This window comes from Harpia harpyja, chromosome 15 (assembly GCF_026419915.1).
Source record: "Harpia harpyja isolate bHarHar1 chromosome 15, bHarHar1 primary haplotype, whole genome shotgun sequence".
Classification (NCBI taxonomy): Eukaryota; Metazoa; Chordata; class Aves; order Accipitriformes; family Accipitridae; genus Harpia; species Harpia harpyja.
The window spans coordinates 26,038,913-26,057,712 of record NC_068954.1 but is presented as its reverse complement, the minus strand read 5'-3'; the positions used below and the strand labels follow the sequence as shown (position 1 = coordinate 26,057,712).

General features: G+C 40.1%; 1 protein-coding gene across 4 annotated transcripts in view; it reads right to left on the bottom strand.

The window, feature by feature from the left end:
- Positions 1-10,131, bottom strand: part of MCPH1 (microcephalin 1) — a 129,799-nt gene extending 119,668 nt beyond the window's left edge. For 2 of the 4 annotated variants that reach the window (XM_052809425.1, XM_052809426.1), the window contains exons 1-3: positions 10,004-10,124; positions 7,653-7,744; positions 5,156-5,274 (exon numbers count right to left, since the gene is read on the bottom strand). In XM_052809425.1, coding sequence (XP_052665385.1) covers positions 5,156-5,274; positions 7,653-7,744; positions 10,004-10,022 — 230 coding nt within the window. In that variant the 5' untranslated portion in view covers positions 10,023-10,124. Of the gene's footprint in view, positions 1-5,155; positions 5,275-7,652; positions 7,745-10,003 lie in introns of all 4 variants that reach the window. The other 2 variants (XR_008238460.1, XM_052809424.1) reach the window with 2 other exon arrangements.
- Positions 10,132-18,800: the final 8,669 nt, after the last annotated feature.

The following is an 18,800-nucleotide window of genomic DNA, read 5'->3' as shown; positions in this document are numbered from 1 at the left end:
AGTAAACTTAAGCTTAACTTGGTCACTGTGATGACTGTAAACTCCCAACTACAATCTACAGAATGTCATGGCAGGGCGGGGAGGGCAGGATATTTTTCTATTCGGGCAAATGAGGGAGGAGGCTTCATCTGATCCTGGCTTTTATATCTTGCCTATTAGTCTCAGTTTTCTGCCTTCTCTTTGTATATGTAATGCTAAAACCAGCCCCTTACTGAGGAGCAATCTATACTTATGTGAACTTTTTCTTAAATTACAAAACCAAAAATCCAACTGATACCTTACCCCTCGATTTTCCTGTCTTTTCATATTTGAAGACTGACTTGAGAACAGTGGGACTAATGTTATCTTGGAATATGATACAATCTACTGTATATGTGAACACTAAGGATGATGTTGAGACAAGAATTTGGTTATTAATACATAAATTAAAGTTCTTTTGGTCAAAATCGGTAAATACAGTTTTATTCTCAAACAATAAATAATAGAACTGATTATGGGAAAGAGTACGGAACCTTAATAGACTGTATTAGAATTCCCCCAGAAGTCATTCTAAACTGTGATTCTAGTGACACCTAGTGATGTAACCACTATAAAGTTTCTATCTGTAGAATTGTAATCTAACGCTTACTGAGTTTTGAACAAAAAGCCACACCACTACATGTATTTGTCAAACTACAGATATGAGTTCAGAGTTCTCTGGTGCATCAAATAGAAATGATAATTCAACATGCTGGACTTCAGTAGCTATTATTAAATTCTGGAAAATAATCAGCATAGATGTAGACGACATTAAAATTCACATTAATTCAGAGATTTCATTGATTCAGAGAAGATAACAGAGGAAAAGTTGGCCATTAAATATCTTAGAAGAATATTTTACTTTGTAGACAAATCTGAATGTAAATGATTTATCTATCTTATTTGTGACATGAGTGAGTTACCATACTAAGAATACACAGGTAGAGTTTCCCAATTATGGGTTTGATTTGGAAGTATTAAGTGTTCTTAATTTGGACACAGATTGTAGCAATTCTATTTTATGTAGGGTTCTTTTTGTTGTTGGGTTTTGATATTTTTAGGTTGCTCATTGAGGTATTTGAATTGAAGCACTAAAAAATTGTTTTCAGTAAACCTAAAACTGTCACTTACTTTGCATTAAACTTACAATTTATTTGCATGACTCTTAGTCCGTGATTTTGTGCACTATTTTTAAAGTTAGACATATCTACCATTCTTAGAAAACAAAAAAAAAGGAAACAAAACACTTCAATTTTTTTTTAATTAAAAATACATTTACTCTGGAGTTATGAATTTTTTGGAATTTCAGTTGTCATCTTATTTTAAAAGAGTTGCCTTCCCCATCAAATTACTTCCTATTAAACTGTAGAACTGCATTCAGTTTAGATTCAAATAGATGCTCATACGATAAAGCAGAAGCTTCCAGTACAAGTTTGAGGCAGATCATTGGAGAGAGCACTGGAAATCCAGTAGGAGTTCAACAAGGCAATGTTCACTAAATACTGCACAAACCCTTGTAGTCAAATAATTTGTGCTGGTTTTTATGGAGAAAAGCGAGTATTACATGTTTTTCAAATCATAGGGCATGTTCCTCCGAGACGCTCAAGCACTGCTCAGGGGAAGATAACACTAGTATACACACATAACAGTTTGGAAGTAGGGGTCCACTAGCTGTTAAGTGGGAGAGTATTTGGCACAAAGCAGAATCGCTGGAGTAATTGTTTATGATTTGCTTCCTTGTCTGGTGTTTTTAGAGCTCAAACATCAAAAAGTAGCGTCCAGATTAAATACCATGTACTTCAGGATCTTGTTTCCAATATCAAGATTCCCAAGAGCACATGAAAACACAGCCAAACATTCCCAGTTTACTTTGCTATGTTTCACAGATTTCTGGTTTAGAGATGGTCAGATGCAACACTGTATTTGTTTTTTTGATAAAACCAAATGTTTAATTGCTTCAGCGTTTTTTTTAAACCCATGTAAATCTTTGCTGACTATGATTCTGCAACAAGGAGTTCTACAGCCTAACCATGTTTTGCTAAAACCCATAATTTACTGTTTTCTCTCAATCTGCCTCCAGACAGATTCATGTGATGCTTTCCAATTCTTCTATTGGAAAGGAAAATATGCATTCATTCCCTATTCAGCCTCTCCATGTGAACCTTTATGTTCACAAAAGTCTCTCCCCCTCCACTCCCACTTCTTTTCCAGGTTGAAGAATTCTTGTCTCTTCAATCACATCTTGTGAGAAAACTATTTTTTAACTTCAGTTATGCTCATTGCCATCCTCTCACAACATTCCACGATAAAATGCTGTCATCCCACTACATGAGGTTTTATGTTCTATTTAATTTAATTTTTGACTACTGCTGAGGTGATAATGCCATGAAAACATTTACTCTAAGTCCCAAAAATGTTAATTTTCCCCTCACACAATGTGATGACCATCTTCCTTCTGGTACACTTAAGAGGACTTATGCTTTAAATAGTGTCCTTGACACCAGCAAGAATTTTATTCCTTTCACTGTCTTAGCTTCTTCTTAACAGAACCTCTTTCATTTTAAGTAGACTCCTTTTTAAAGTTCAGCACTGTCACAGAACTTGCGTTTTGCTGTTCCAGTATGAACACTGATCTTATACTGTGGTCATACTTACAAGAAGTTCTTTGAAATAATTTGAACAACCATCCACAAACCAATGAAGACCAAGCAATACCTATTTTTCTTCACACTGCACTCCAACAGGAGTCATCCAATCCCCAGGCTACACTAGAAAGTTGCCCTTTACTATCACATTTCCTGAAATGACATTTCACAGCATTTCTGACCATTCTGAGAATGTTCCACTCACTACTGAATGGAGCAGTTGGTTACTCAAGCCATCTTCTTTTAGTGATGCTAAAACTTCAACTCACATGAACTCTGCATTATTTGCTTACACAGTTATTGTTTTCAAACTAAGCTTCCATTCATACAGAACCAGTATTTTACTGGTACAGACCATTTACATTGTCCCAGGGTTCAACAGACTGTCTTCTGCCTACCAAATTTCTGAGATATTGATAAACTAGGCATATAAAATCAGGCACTCCAGTTCCCTCATTTTATTACAAAAAACTTTAGCATGTATGCAAGCACAGACTCATTTTAATTTTATATTGTCTGTGCCTCATTTGAATAATCCTCTGACTAGCAAGACTATTCATTACTATCTCTCACGTAAGCTTCTACCGCTCCTGACCTATACTTTGCTCAAGAATATGATATTCCTATGAATTCTGCCTAGAGTATACATCAATATAAGTTATACGTTCTTGTGTACCGTTTGGCATTAACTTTAAACTAAAAGGCAGAAGAAAAAGATTACAGAGAAGTTCAATCATAATTCACAGCTTGGGTGTCATCCCTGCCCACTGCAATAAAATACATCTATTTCAGATTATTTCCCCAATTCCAACGAACCTCATCTTCTAACCATATAGCAAGACCTTGCCTTGTCCAGAGCATGATACAAGGAACACTTCAAAAGAATACCAGGAAGATGCTAGCCTTCTCTTTCCTACCAAACAACTTAAGTTTTCCCTCCAGATCCTTTCTCCTGTCTTTTCCTTTGTTGCTGGTATCCAGCAACAAACAGTTAAAAGTTTCATGAGGCTTTTACACCTGGATCTCAAAACTCCACACTGTCCCCTACAGTATCACATACCTAGCTGTCTCTATGTCTGAGCTTTCTAGAACATTCATCCACTCAGTACCTTCCAGTAGTGCAGAGTCTTGGGGTGGAACTGCTATTACAGAGACAGCATTTCTGTATGACACATCCTAGACTTTCCCCCGTAAGGTGCTTTCATTGTTCCATTGCAGATGCTACTCACCTGGACTTTTCTAGGATCCTTTTTACTACAGCACATCCAAGTCCTCAAATAGTCTATAGTTCTTGTGACTAAGGTTTCAAATTCTGTATTTATACACTTAGCCATCTGAAAAGCATATTTAATTTTATAACCAAAGATTTCTACTGAAATGACCATCATTCTCATGCACTCATATAGCACCAGGTCACAGAAAGATATATTTACATAAATAAAATTTTGCATCACTCATTTTTGAGAGCTTAAGGTGTTTCTCCCTCAGTGTTAAAGCTGGCTGGGTTGTGCAGCTGTAACTTCTATATCTGGTATTCTTAAAAAGAAAAAAAGAAAAATCCTGCTTCTGCAGAACTGCATGAATTTCTTTTTTGACTAACGGACTTGCATCACAAGTTTTGTGGTTGTACTGGCCTACGTTTAAGTGGCTACAGAGCTCAGTTTTGCCCCCCCCCCCTTTTTTTTTTCTTTTTTACTTTTGCACTTAGCAGACTTCTATCTCTCCATGCATATTACAATTTGTATAGGAAAGGGCCTCTTTACTTGATTTCTATTCTAATTTCCATCATCACAGCAATTTATCCATTGGAGTGTTCGAGTAGAACGTATACATATTCTTAAACACTGTAAGTGTTTTTACACTTCATCTGAAATTAAGTTAGGCCTCACAACCACTTTGTAAACTCAGAGAAGCAGCTATAGACTAAAAAATTCTTGTGGACTGGCTGCACAGCTGAATTTTTTTTTTTTTTTTTAAATTTAACTTTTTCCATATGGTAGTTGAGAATCTTCAAGCAGTGCTGTTCTGAACCTGCCAAATGTCTTAAAAGACAGACTACATATGGATTTCTTTCTTTCTTACTAGGAGATAGTCTGTCTACAGGAGTTAAGTACAGAAACGGGACAATGTCCCTGATGAAATGTGCTTTTTCATATGAAAATGGAAGAGTTCTATTCAACATAAATATCTGGTCTTCAGTACCTATTCATGCCACCTGAGAGCAAAGGAGTGGAACACTGAATGATTAACAAATATACTACAGAACTACTTCAACACGTTCATTTTTCAAGAGTTAACATTTTACCTTTTTATGCAAGTAACATGCTTTATATCAGGAATAATGTCATCGGAAATTTATCATTTACTCATCGATTTATCACTATTTCAAGTACATTAAAAAACAGGTACTGTACTTAAGTTTTTAAATAAAACAATACTAGAATCCATTATCTCTGGAATGGATCACATTCATTATATTCACAAGTACTCACTTCTCCACCCAGAGTACAGAAACTATTTTTACATCCATCTTCTGTGCTTTTCTCCATGTAGACAAACGTCCATCTTTGAAGACTACGTGGGTCACATGCTTGTTCAAAGTTTTTGAAACCTGCAGAAGTACACAGAGAGCTCATCTTTAAGTTTGATAATCAGAAAATGCTAATGAAACTAGCTAGTGCAGTCCATTTTTAATGTATAAACCATTAGTGTAAAAAGTTATTCTAAAGATTGTCAAGGACTCTTTTGATCTTTCCCATCTTTTCAAGAAGCCTCAAGCAATCAAAACTCAAGTCTCATTAGTCAAGCCAATGCAATGCATGCTAGAGGGCTAGAGTAGCCTTTTGTTTTCAAACTTCTTTTCTCTAGGTTACCATTTTTATCTCCCTACTCCAGCTGTATCACTAATCTTGCAACGTTTTTATTTATGTAGCCCAACATCATTTCTTAAGCAACAGCCAGTACAGAAAGTAGTTGCCACTATCCAAAGAAACGCCAAATTACATCTTTTATTTAGCAAAGAAATCAGTCTTAAAAAGTACAGCTAACCTTATCCTTTAAACTAATTCTCGTCAATAAAGATCACTTTTAGTTTTGAGGGAAGGCTGAAGCTACTACAAACAAAAAATTTATATGGGAACACTTTAAAAAGTGAGAAATACAGAAAACTTAAGTCAGTACAGCTAATATCATACCTGACATTTTCATTGTGTCATACAACTGATCAAATCTTCAGTTATCAGCCTCTATTGACAACTAAGCGATAACCATTTTAGTTCTAGATACTCCGTTCTTCACAATCAAGGTTTCCTTTTATGGAGACTAAACATCCTATGCATAAAACTGTTTGATTGGTTGTTGTGGCTGTTGACATGGTGAGATCAGTACAATTCATATTTTGAAGCGGCATCTTCTCAGCACAGCCAAATGGAAATAGCTGTGTAGCTACCTGTTGCGGTCTCAATTGCATCACTATACTTGGCTCCCAACATGTTGGATCTGTATTTGGCTTTAAGAACACTATTCAGCTTTTCTAAAAATTCCTGGTGGCAAGCTGATTTATTGCTTCTTGGAAGACAAAACCCATGATTTTTAAGTATCTAGGTATACAGGATCAATGAATCTCTTTTGGAGTAAGTTATGACTCCAAATACAAATGCTTACTCACTTATGCTAGTATCCAGCTCACAGCCCACGTCCTAATGAGACAGATGCTTGATACAGCTTTGCCTCCAAATTATGGAGGAGCACCACCTTACACCTCCCTCTCATCTCTCCTGTCTCCTCCCTTACCCTGGACATCCTCTACTGCTCACCTGACCTTAGCTTGAGATGTCAAAAAAAGCAAAAAACTAATTGAGAGTTTTCTTCCCTTACAGACTGAGCCAAGTCAGTTTACTATCATGTGCTCAGCCCAATAACAGGGAAGGAAGTGTCTGGAGTAGTGACGGAGCAGGACCACCCCTCTTCAGTCATAGGGATCTGCTAAATAGGCTCATCTGTATCATCTGCCTATACCTTTCACCATACCCAGCTACTTTTTGATCAACTTGAGGAATTTTGAAGCCTTATGCTTTGTCATATTTTCTGTGAGAAAAATCTAACATCATCAGAATTCCATAGATCTGACAGTACAGCACAAAAGAACAATATTTTTTACTCAAGTTATTTATTGAGAATTGTATTCGCTTTTATAATAAAAACAGTTATTCTACTGTTTTGTTGCACTGTCTTGGCTAAATTCATACAGAAAGAGAGGCTTTGGGGACATAAGCAAAACTTCCTACATTACAGTAGGATACGCCTACACATGCCCACTTAAAAAGCATGGGGATTTCACGAAAGTATTATTTAAAGCATGATGTGGGCTGTAAAAATCTCCATTAGCGGGTGATAATGTGCAAGAAGGGAAGATGCCAGTTTGACTCTGGTCTCCAATTCAAATCATACAGCTGGCAATTAAACGTATTTTGCACCTACAAGTCAACCATAATTGATATGCAAAAAAAAAAAAAAAAAAAAAAAAATCACTGAGACATATACAAAGACTCTTAGATGTATTTTTACTAGCACTTTCTGGACTTGAACCACATTTGTAGGAAAGTGAATGGAAGAATCAAATGTCGTGGTACTTGGGTTAGAAAACATTGTACTAACAACAGAGCAGCTACCTAGAAGTTAAAGAAAACAAAACAACATAACGTACATACTTGTACCGCAGGTTTTTAACACTTAAGATTTGGTTTGCCCACAGCATGTGGCAAGCCCAATACTTCACAACAAATGCATGCTATCATATTAATATACAAAGAGGTTTATAGATATAGGGAGGCTTTAAATGCATTTCCCTATTCTTAGGTCTGTGATTATCTTCCTTCCTGCACTTTAAAAACTTGTACTACAAAGAAATATAAATGACAAGCAGACCAAGCAAGCTAGTTTGTAATTAAGAGCTTTCTTATTCTATTTATTTCAAAATAGTTTCCTTACTTTTGCTCCCATATCAAGAAGTTGCTGTTCAAAGGTTTTCGAGTAATTTTCTGTTCTGTTAGATGACCAAACTTCTACAAATGCGGAAATACCTGGATCAGAAGAGAGAAAACAACAGCTAATGAAGAATATACTATGGTAAAACTGGTTAAACTGCCTTTCCAGCAAAATTTTGCTTTTACACATATTGCATTCAGTAGCAAACACAGCTTTTAATAAACTGAGTATCAGATGTTAGCAGCAGAATGTTCTTTTTAGAGTAATTCTGTCCCTTAAATTAGTTGTCATGGAACAAACTTAGTAGTTTGACACTAGTTGCACAACTTTTCACTTGGTCTTTTTAAAACACACTACCAGCTTAACAAGCAATGCAGTATCTTTACGTGACTGCTTACCCTTATCATTAGTTAATCACTGCTAATCTTCAGGTTAATCAAAAATTTTAAGACAGGTTGATGTAACACAAGTTACAGAACATAATGAAATAAACATAACAGAATTATGCCTTCCCCAAACCCCCAGAAAACTGCAGGAATATTACTTAACAATTTCCAATTGACTTCAAATTCCACCTTATTTATACTGAATCACCCCAAATTAAGTACACAGGGCCTAATACAATTTCATGTCAGCTGCTTTACGTAACTTTAGGTATATCGCATCTAAGTAGCTTCCTTTATCAACCAGATTAATAATCTTTTCAAGGAATTAAATCAGCCTTGGTTGAGAAGGTCTTCAAACAAATGAACCCAGATGTATTGACATGGAGGGATAAACAAATGAAACTCCTAACAATCCCTTCATTAATTTTACTTGGGACCGGCACTAAAGTGACATACAGCTCCATTGGCCATGTCAATTTCCCATTCTGAATGAAGAATTAGGAAAGTTACAGAAAACCGGAGGAATGCCAGTTCACCAAAACCAACTTCACACAAACTGCAGGCCAGACAACTCTCAAAACTCATGAATAGAATTGAAAGTGTCAATTTAAAATGGTCATCCTTGGCAAACATCGCTTAATTTTCTTCATTACTACGTATGTCCTTCTGATTCATTATTACGTAGTGTCATCCATCTTCTTTCTAAATGAAAACCAGAATCACACTCCAACAATTGAAGTACTTACATAATGATTAACATTTTTTATACATGCTAGAAATACTTTTAACATACAAGAGAAATATGAAACACAAACCACCTCCTTAGCCAAACTACAGGGAAAAATCTTATTATCAGTACTAGGCCTTCAGATGCACATAAGAACTTAAGACAAGTCTACTCCAATGCGCTTTTTATTGTGTTCATTCTACTATTGGACCAGGGCAGCTGTTGCCAGAGTTCCTTTTTTTCTTGATTGCTCTATTGTGAAAAATATTGCACTTGCATTTGAAAAAACACTACCTTCCTTTTAACGTCAAATATTTTAGAACCGTCATAGTTATAACTCTCCTAGAAAAACAGGTTGGAGCATTTCAATGAAGGTCAAACTACGAACTCAGAGGAACATTACTTCAAAGCTGCATGCACCTGCGATAGGATCAAAGGTATATTTTACAATAATTAGCCAATTTTAGCTAATCAATATACTCCAACAAAAGACAGGCACTTTGTAGTTTTTGTACAGTGGATGTAAAGGAAAACAAGGGTTTGGAGCTTTCTTGAACTCGAAGAGCTCTGAGTAGAGCTCAGTTCTTGCAAAGGGCAACTTATGCTAGAAGGACTCAGAGAAGGCGACGATAGTGGGGGAAAAACAGACATCACCGGGCAACCTAGCGAGGCTGAAATTGAGAAAGATGCAGAAGAAACCACACAGTGCCAAGCCACGACTGACCAGGGCAGGAAGAGCCAGGCGGGCACCCATGCGTGGCGGCAGAGGCGGGGGGCGGCAGCACCGGCCAGTGCCGTACCGGGAGCCCCCCAAGGGGCACTCGCTCCCTCCCGGACCGGAGCACAGCCCGCGTCCCACCGGGGCAGGCCGGGGACCGCCAGGCCCCGCCGCGGGTTTCGGGCGGATTCGCCCGAAATCAGTCAGAGCGGCTCCGCGGCGAAGGCCGCTCCGTCCCGCGCCCACGGGATTACCTCCCACCCGCGGGGACGGCCACGCCACGAGATCGAGCTGAAGACTGACCCGAGACAGACTCGGCGCTGGGCCGCCCGCAGGGAAAAGACTGGGCGGGGAAGGAGGCGAGCGGCCCCTCGCCCGCCAGGCCCGGCCGCTCTCTGACAGCAACCACCGGAAAAAGGGCCGCAAGGCGACGGGCTGCAGGGACGGCGCTGGAAAACCGGCCCGCCCCAGCCCAGCGGCTCCCCTCAGCCGGCCCTGCCCCGCACGGCGCACGAGCCGGTACCTTTCAGGACGGGCTCCATTAGCGGCGCGGAGCGGAGCGGCGCAGCACCGCGGGGCCCCGGTACCCGCCACCGTTCAAACGCCCTTCCACGCACCGCCGCCGGGCCTGCGCGCTGTATGCTGCGCCGGGCCCCCGCCGCGCCTGCGCGTTGCGCCGGGCCGCCGGTAACGGCCGTGGTGGGCCCGCGCGCTGGCGGCGGTGTGGCGGGAGCGGGTCTGTGGGGGTTGAGCGGCCCTGGCGGGGTTGAGCGGCCCTGGCGGGTGAGGGGGAGCCTGTGGGCAGGGCCTGGCTGGCGGTGTGAGGGGCGGCACTCGAGCGTCGCCGGTGTCGCGTTCTGCAGAAGTCAGGGATGCAGAGTAGTTCTGACGTCCTGGAAGTCCTTTGTGGGAATAGGCGTGCTCTGTCCAGCTAGCTCCAGCCGAGCGGTAGCGCTGGGGGAGTCTCCGGACGGCCGAACGCTGCTGAAAACAGTGTTTTGAAAAGCCAAACGATAAGTGAATTTTCTGTGTCTACGTCCACCATGAGGAGTCCTCAGGAGACTTCTCTGAAGAATTTTAGTTTGCAGGAAGGTGCGTCAGAGAGCCGGTGTCCTTCCAACTCTCTGGTGGCTCAGCTGCAGTGTCTGAAGTGAAAAAGGTAACGGAGAAAGCCAACAAAATGGGGATTAGCAAACGGGCCCGGCCAGGCGGTATTTACTGAAGCATCCAAAATGACTTGAGGGTAACTGTACTATTAGCTATAGTAAGCTCACCATTACGTGAAATGGCCTTGGTGCTAGAGTAGCAAATGTGGTACCAGAAGGAAGTAAGAGAGAGAAAACCTGATGTCATCCCCAGGAAAACCTGATAAAATTTATAATAAAATAATGGAATTAGTGAGTATAGGGTTTATAACGAGAAAGAAGGAGCACATCTTTCTTAAAGGAAAATGATGCTGCACAACTTTATTATGCAGCTCGTATAGCTTTATTATGCAACTCACACAGCTCAGAAGCACAGGCATTGCTATATAATTGTATAAATCAGTGCTGTTCTGAAATCTTCAATGTGCAGTCCTCGTTTCTTCGTCTGAAAAATAATACAGCAGAAATAGAAAAACAGTAGAGATGCAAAACAAGGATACTGCATGATTTCCATATGAGAAGTAGCTATTTAGACAAAGACTCATCAGCCTGGAAAAGGAATGGCAGAAGGCAGATGTGCTGGAGGTCCCTAAAATCATGAGCGCGTGGAGAAGGTGAACGCGGAGCGGTGCGTTCCCAACAAGAACTAGCAGGCACCAAATGAAACTAGCAGATGGGGTCTTCTCAGAAGAGGTGTTTCCACATTGCACTTCATCAGGCTGTGGAAGTGTGTCCAGAGTGCTGGCAAACCATGTGGTTTCTAGAAGCAAATTCGTGAAATCCATCTTAGGACTATCAAAAATCTACAAAACCACCTTCACCTCAGTAAAACCCGGAATTGCAGACTGCTGCACTCTGACAAGGTATAGTGAACAATTTGGGTTTTTCTTTTCTTTCATTCTTTCTTCGGTCATCTCCCACTGGAGAGACAGCACTGACCTAAAAAAGCTTTGGTGTGGTCCGTTACACTCGTTCTTACTTTAATGGACAGGCTCAAAACTTAAATCTTGACCTCTAGGAGTCTACCAAGCAGGTTGCTATACCGATGCTATTTAAGATATCTTAATCTAGTATGTAATATTTTAGCATTGATACAGTTTGTTTAATTTCCAGAGCATTAATATGACCCCAGATCTATGGCATGTGTTGAGCACAAGCTCTTAGGTCCTCCATCTTCTGAACCTGTGACAGACTTCCTTTCACTTATGTATTCACTATGTGAATAAAGTGACCAGTCAATCTACATATATATGTCTGTATGTATTTAGTTATGCTTTGTACTTCTGTCAGTATGTTACACAGCTCTTTGCTAGGCAATAATGAAATATTTTTACAAAGGTTCTCAACTGTAGCTCAAGGAAAAGGGAGTCTTGTCTTAATGCAGTGTCTACGAACATTGGTCTGAAGGCAATTCCAGAAGTGGAGGTAGGGGAGATTTAAATGTACACTGTCAGAGAGATTCAGTTCTCAACGCTGTTGGAGATAACCTTCTGCTCAGTGAGAGCTCTGTTGTGTATGGGGATATAGAAAGGATAACATTGAAGAGGCAGCATTTAATCTCTGAAACTCTGGCCCCACTGAAATTAATGGGAGTCTTGTCACTGAGTTAGTGCTTCCTTACATTCAGAACCATTTCTAAATTAGTGATTATGGGTAGAATAAGTAGCTGTGAGCTTTCAATGGAGTTTGGAAACACACATCATGAAACTGGGGTGTTCAGGAAATGGCCAAGCAGATCAGATGCTGTTAAGCATGTGTAAATAACATTAGTTCAAAACTGGGCACACCCACACAATCTCTTTGGACTGGTATGGGATAGGAACCTGTCTAATGTGCTAACACATCAGCTAAGATAGTACCACCTGTGAGAGACTGAAAGAGTTAATGTCTCAAACATTGTGGTGGGGCAAGTTCTGCATAACAACGAACCTGCATAACAGTGAACCTCAGGTGTGTTGACGCGGAAGTCACGGACACTGCGCACAATCAATATGATCAAGCAGATGCCACTTTATTGCCAAGATAGCTCGGTTTATATGTTCATTCTAGTTACTGTTCACGCATAAGCAAATTAGAGATTGGTTAGCATGAGCTGTCCACGTGCCTAGTTACACCTAGTGATTGGTTATATCAACACTGTACACGCGCATAAACATAAGGCATAATTGGTTGTATTAACTAAAACATGCGAAACTTGTCTCAGTCTAATTGGTCAAGATAAGCTGTGGAATTGAGGTTCTTTGCCAAGTTCCCTTTATCGTGGAATGCGCACCTGTGTTCTTCTAATTGGCATATTTCTTTTTTTGTCTTCTTGTTTATTCTGTTCAAGGCCTTCTAAAGGCGTCTGGAATGCTCTTACTACCGTTAGCTAAATATGTGTCCACTAGCAAAGCATCCTTGAAGTCTGCTGCCTACAAAACATCCTTGGCTCACAAATTGATCAATTCTATCAAGTCTGGATTGTTCACTGTGTGCCCATTACTTTCCAAGTATCCCACAAGGTGAAGATGCTGGTCAGCAACAGGACGAGGAGGAGGCTGGGCCAGGCGGTGCTGGAGGATGCGCAGTTCCCTGTTCTGATGTGCTGAGCAGGGCAGCTCACCATCTATGGCCAAAGATCAAACAGCGGTCATGCCTGCAGGGAGGGAGAAGTTACTCCCCAAACGACCCCCAAGCCCACCGACCCATTTCCCAAAGGTTCTGCAAACACAAATCATGCATGACACCTAATTAGCCTAATGAGTTTGAGTGCCCACCAGAAGGAGGGGCAAGGATGATAAAAGGACACAAATTGAAACACTACGTATATGTGCCCTTTGGAACTGGACCTCTAGGCTGGCGGGACTGACGCTGGACCCAGGGCTGGTGAAATCTTTCTCTTTTCCTCTTCCTCTCTCTTTCTCTTTTTTTCCATAAGCCCTACACTTCATCCCTTTAGACATAAAACTGTTGACCACGTCTGGGACTAGGAGTGGATCTAGATGCCCCGAGGCTCCTTTCTGAGAAGGAGTCTAGAAGGCAAGGGGGTCCACTCTAAACCTCGTGACTCAACGGGAGGGCTCTCCTTATTTTCTTCCCTGAATTGATATATATGCAGTTATGGTTTACTGAGGTAGTTTCATGCCAATTCCTGTTGTGAGAAACCCCGCCACCTACTGTTATGCTTTCCAAGTTCAGGCTGCTTCTTACTGTTATGCCTTCCAAGTTCAGGCTGCTTCTGCCATAAATAAAATGTTTAATTGATTGTTTGGTGTCGCTTCACCTTAATTTAGCCTGAGGGAATTCTGAACTCACCATGACCCCTCCCTGGTCTGTCCAGCACAGGTTGTGACACCACCATAAGAAAATAGTGGTACTATCTTCACCATGTCCATGAAAACTACAGGTTTTGTGACTAGTTTTCCAGCCGTGTCAGTGGGATCATTCAAGTCAATCCACATGACCAGAGCTGACACAAAAAACAGGATCCTACAGCCAGCGGTTCTAATAAAAGTAAAATCTGGAGAGAGGGAAATTTCAGCATAATTAAAATCCATCAATCTGTACATATGTGTCCAGGCGTAGTACTTAATCTAGGGTACAAGGCTGAAGACCTTCAGTAAAAAAAATGCAGGCTGTATTTGAGCCTTTAAGTGAAAAGTAGTACCAGGTTTTTTAGACTCTAAAGGGAAATATGCTGAAGTGTACAATTATACCTGTATGCTCTGATTCTACGTTGGTAGAGACCATGAAGAGTAGTAGCTGCAAGATGGTACAGCTCATTATCAGGGCAGACTAGGACTACTCATGAGAACACTGGACTTGAGATACCCACCTTTTTATTACAGAGACAAATACATACAATTTATATGTACAATGAATTTACAGTTTTGTCTTAAACTGGTCAAGTTTTGACCTCACAGGTACTTAAGCTTTACAAAAACTTCATTCTCAATGGTGACAAAACTTGAAAATTCCACTGGTAGTTAATAGCTGTCTGTTCTTGTGCCAGTATTGTCTTTCTGTCAGTTCCTCCTTAGCATTTATTGTCCTGTAGTACTTACAGAAAGCAGCAATATATTTTTACAGCTGCTACTTTACCAGTTTGAATACATCAGGCTGGTTTAGCTTTTGTGACATAATGAACTCCTGAAAATGACAACAAATGGGGCAGAAATAAACTTAATGTAAGTGCCCTCTTAATAGGCTTGTTGTTTGGGTTGATGATGCACAATTTCATGGTGTCTATAAAGTTAGGAATGTAGCACAAACTGTTAGATTGACATGGTTTCTGTACGGTCAGTACTTACTAGGATAGGTTATAGAATACTGCACTGGGAAGAAAGAGTTTTACAGGTTACATTATATTGAAAAAGGAAGGACCGGTGAAAGTTACATTTCAGTTGACCTCCTAATCAAAAAGAAGTAGTAGTCCCAAAGAAGTAAAAGTCCTGTGAACACCTAAATGTTTCCCAGGCATCCAAACAATCTTGAAGGTCTAAAAAAAAACCCTACAAGGCAGTGTTTTTTCAAAATTAAGTAAAATATAAAAAGGAGCTATATTCTCAAGTATTTCTTTGGCAATTCAAAAGATTCCCTCTCAGCTAGTCTTTAATTGATTGATACAAATTGGAAGGGATCATTGGGATGGTATTTTGTAAGGCTGTACCACAGAGACAAGGTGAATTTCTCAGAAATTTCCAAGTTCAGATGGTGGGCTATGAATTACTCCCTAAGACTGGACATTAAGCATGTGAAAGATACCTAAAACAATTAAGGAGGTTTGCTATTATTAAGTATAATCTAATTCTGTGTATTGATTGGAGGTGTTTGTTTCGTTGGTTGGTTGGCTTTATGGGCCTGTTTCCAATTCGGACAAACAACAGTTTTAACCTTTAGTATTTTTTTTCATTCTTAAATTTCCAAGTGTGAGTCATGAGTCTCAGATAAACTTAAGAAGTTGGGGTACATTACTTCCCCTAAAGTAGTAAATCCTAGTCAGCCAATCTGTGTATTTAACACCTGAATGCTTGTATACCAAAACATGTTTGGAGTTAATCTTCTCTACAATGCCACTTGACCATTACAGATGCAGAGATGGGGAAAAAGTGCTCAGAGGAGGTGCAAACTTGCATGTTGCCTTCATGGAGGAGGCCCCAGAAAGCACCTCTAATTGTCCACATCAACTATCATAGTCTCCTCTGACAAAGTAGACTCATTTTCTCAGTAACCCTAACAGTTCTTGTCTGTGCCTGTTTCAGTTCGCATGGCACTTTCTTAAGTAGCATACAAAATTGTATATTGTTTTAGCTGCCATGTACCATGACGTTAATACTGGACTTCTAGACATACTTTACATAATCCACCCTAGGATCATATGTGCCTTTTCTCAGGGCCACATAATCATTCTGCGATAGACTAGTATTTCCAGCTGATGAGATCTGACATTGTAGCTGCTTGTTTATTAGTTTCTAATGTCATTGCATTCCAGTATGTAAGCTCATCCAATTGTTTCTGTATTCCTGTCTGCCTGTGTTTTAATAAAGCCTCTGTTCAGGCCATCTGCAAATCTCATTAGCACACATTTTCTTTATTTCCAAGCTCATAATTAAAATAGTAATTAAGATGGGATCTTAACTGGATCTAAGACTTAACTGGAGCTACGACTGGGTCTTAACTGCTCCTTCAGGATCTCCATTAGAATCTTCTTTAGTTCTCCCTCTGCTGTGACCCGTCTTATCCCTTTCTACCTTCCCCATTTAGGACTTGAACAAACCTCCTTCATATGCAGTAATAACTTAACATACATCAAATGGTTTATTAAAGCAGCATATGTTTGATCTTTATTACCTTTGTCTAGAAAACAGTTTTCTTATGAAAAAGAGGTATATGCTAGCATGATCTCCTAAATCCTGATTTATGCAATTGACAATTCTTGTCCCTTCCCTATGCCACACGTTGCCCCTAAATGCCTTTTCCTTTCTCCTGTCCTAGTTGGTATAGAAGTCAGCAAATTGTTCCTGACCAGTTAGCACCAGGAAGACATCTTTGAGCCCAGGAATGGCCACCTCCAGCTGGATAGAACTGAATTTTGATGACAGTGGAATTACAGGCCAGGAAACCAGCTGAAAGTGGTGCTTTTATAGCTCAAAATTGAGGCCGTACTAGTGAAAGGCAACTCTGACGCTGCCATTTTTCATACCACATAGTAATCTGGCACACATGCTGGCAGTAGTTTGTGTTGAACTGTTGTAAATAAGATAGAGGAGTCATGCCTCAGTAGTTTCAGAAGCATTGTAGTCTCATTGCTTCTCCACAAGCAGAATGTCTCCTGAGATTGCCAATAGTGGCTTGTTTGTTTTCCTGTTCTCCTCCTTTGACTGATGCTTAAAAAGGCACATTTTAGCTTTCCACTTCTGTTCCACAGAACAATGAAAGCTTTTCTGTTTTACAGAGTAATTCAATCTAAGCAGACAAGGAGAAATTCTTATCACTTATTTTCCCTGTTTATTTTAGTATATATTATATAGAGTTTTAGTATATATTAGTAAAACAAGCAAAGAAAAAAAATAGAGGTTTTTTAATAGCCATTGTGAGCAATATTGGGAAAAAAAAAGTTCCATAAGCTTGTCAGATGGATATGTATTTATCATTGTCAAAAACCTTTACTGATAGTCTCGCTCCTTATTTGTGTTTGATGGAATGTGGAAAAAATTATGAGAGACATTTATGTCTTGTCACAAAGAAAGTGTAATATTATGGATCATGTAGTCTTACCAAATTGTTAAATGTTCTCATCAATGAGATGACTTTGTTCATTTTCCAATACTGATGTTCATGATCAAGAAAATGACATGAAGTATGAGACCTTCTTCAGGAAAGGAAAAAGCAGTTAATTTTTTTTCTTTCAGCTGAGGCAGTGACACCAATTTTATTTTCTCTTTCTACCCTGTAATTTAAGAAATCATGCCTTTCAGATGCACAGCTAATCTGCTGACACAGCGCTAGCTTTATTTTGAGTTTGTGAAACACTGATAATAGAATAGAGACCTACCCTTGTTAAGTTTTAGCTCACCCAGTAAGACAATGTCTTTGACATACTATGACCCCAAAGGCCTATCACGGAAGAAAAACACAGCACCATGCTGAAAAATAACAGCCCATCATGTAATTGAGAGCATGACTCAACAACATGCTAATAAGCAGGTGTCTGTGTTGTTTGTGCTGGTGCGGAAGGCTTATGCATCTGCCCTCTGAACGGTTTTCACTGCCTGCAGTTCAGGCTATGACTGCAGCTGTGAAGGGGTGGGAAAGCCAGTTTATCTGACCTCAGTACTAATATTCTGTGCTGAAGGTTTGTGATTTTTCCCAAGCAATGCAGAACTGGACTACTGAGCACAGGCTGCTTGCTTTTCATACAACTCTGTGGAGATGCAGATCTGGACTATGGAAGACAGCATTAAGGACAAGTATCCAAAATGCTTCATGATCCTATTCTCACTTGGCAAAGCAACCCAAAAGGTACCGTTTAAAAACACTGTCCCATTGTGTGTGTTCAGGCAGGTCTTGATGATCCATGTGAGAGCAGTTTAAGAGGTTTCCATCTCCTGCTGTGAGCTCCACAGTTTATGTGAGTCTCAGGAAAAGTGATGGTAGGGTAAAGTTGGAGTTCAGGCTGTGAACTGAGGCAGGAAAGGCACTGATTCACATTTGCTGCAGCTGACTCAGCTCCTGAAGCAGTGCACATAGCAAAGAGAACAATGGTAAGTGTGAACTTCTTCTCTCTCCCTGACATGAATGACCAAAACTCATTTGAAGGCATCTAAAGTGCTTTACTTGCCAACTGGAGCTTCTGACATGTATTAAGGGTGAAGTGGTACACAGAGGAAAGGAGCGCTCTGTTACTATCTCTTCAGGAATAGACAGCAAAACGAGGAACACTACTACACTTGTAACTAGAGTTTGCCCACATCCTGTCTGCAGATCTTGTCTCCTAAGTTACATAGGGTATAGTAGAGTTCAGGTTCAGAGAAGCGTGACTGGCATGATCAAAGGTATGCGGTAGATTCTGTATGATTAAGTGGGCCTCAAAATGGACTTGAAAACAGTCAACTGAGGGGAGGATATAAAAAGGGGTGTACCGAATGATAAGCGGCCTGGTGAGGGGGACTGAGGAGAGGCTGTTTACTCTCTCTT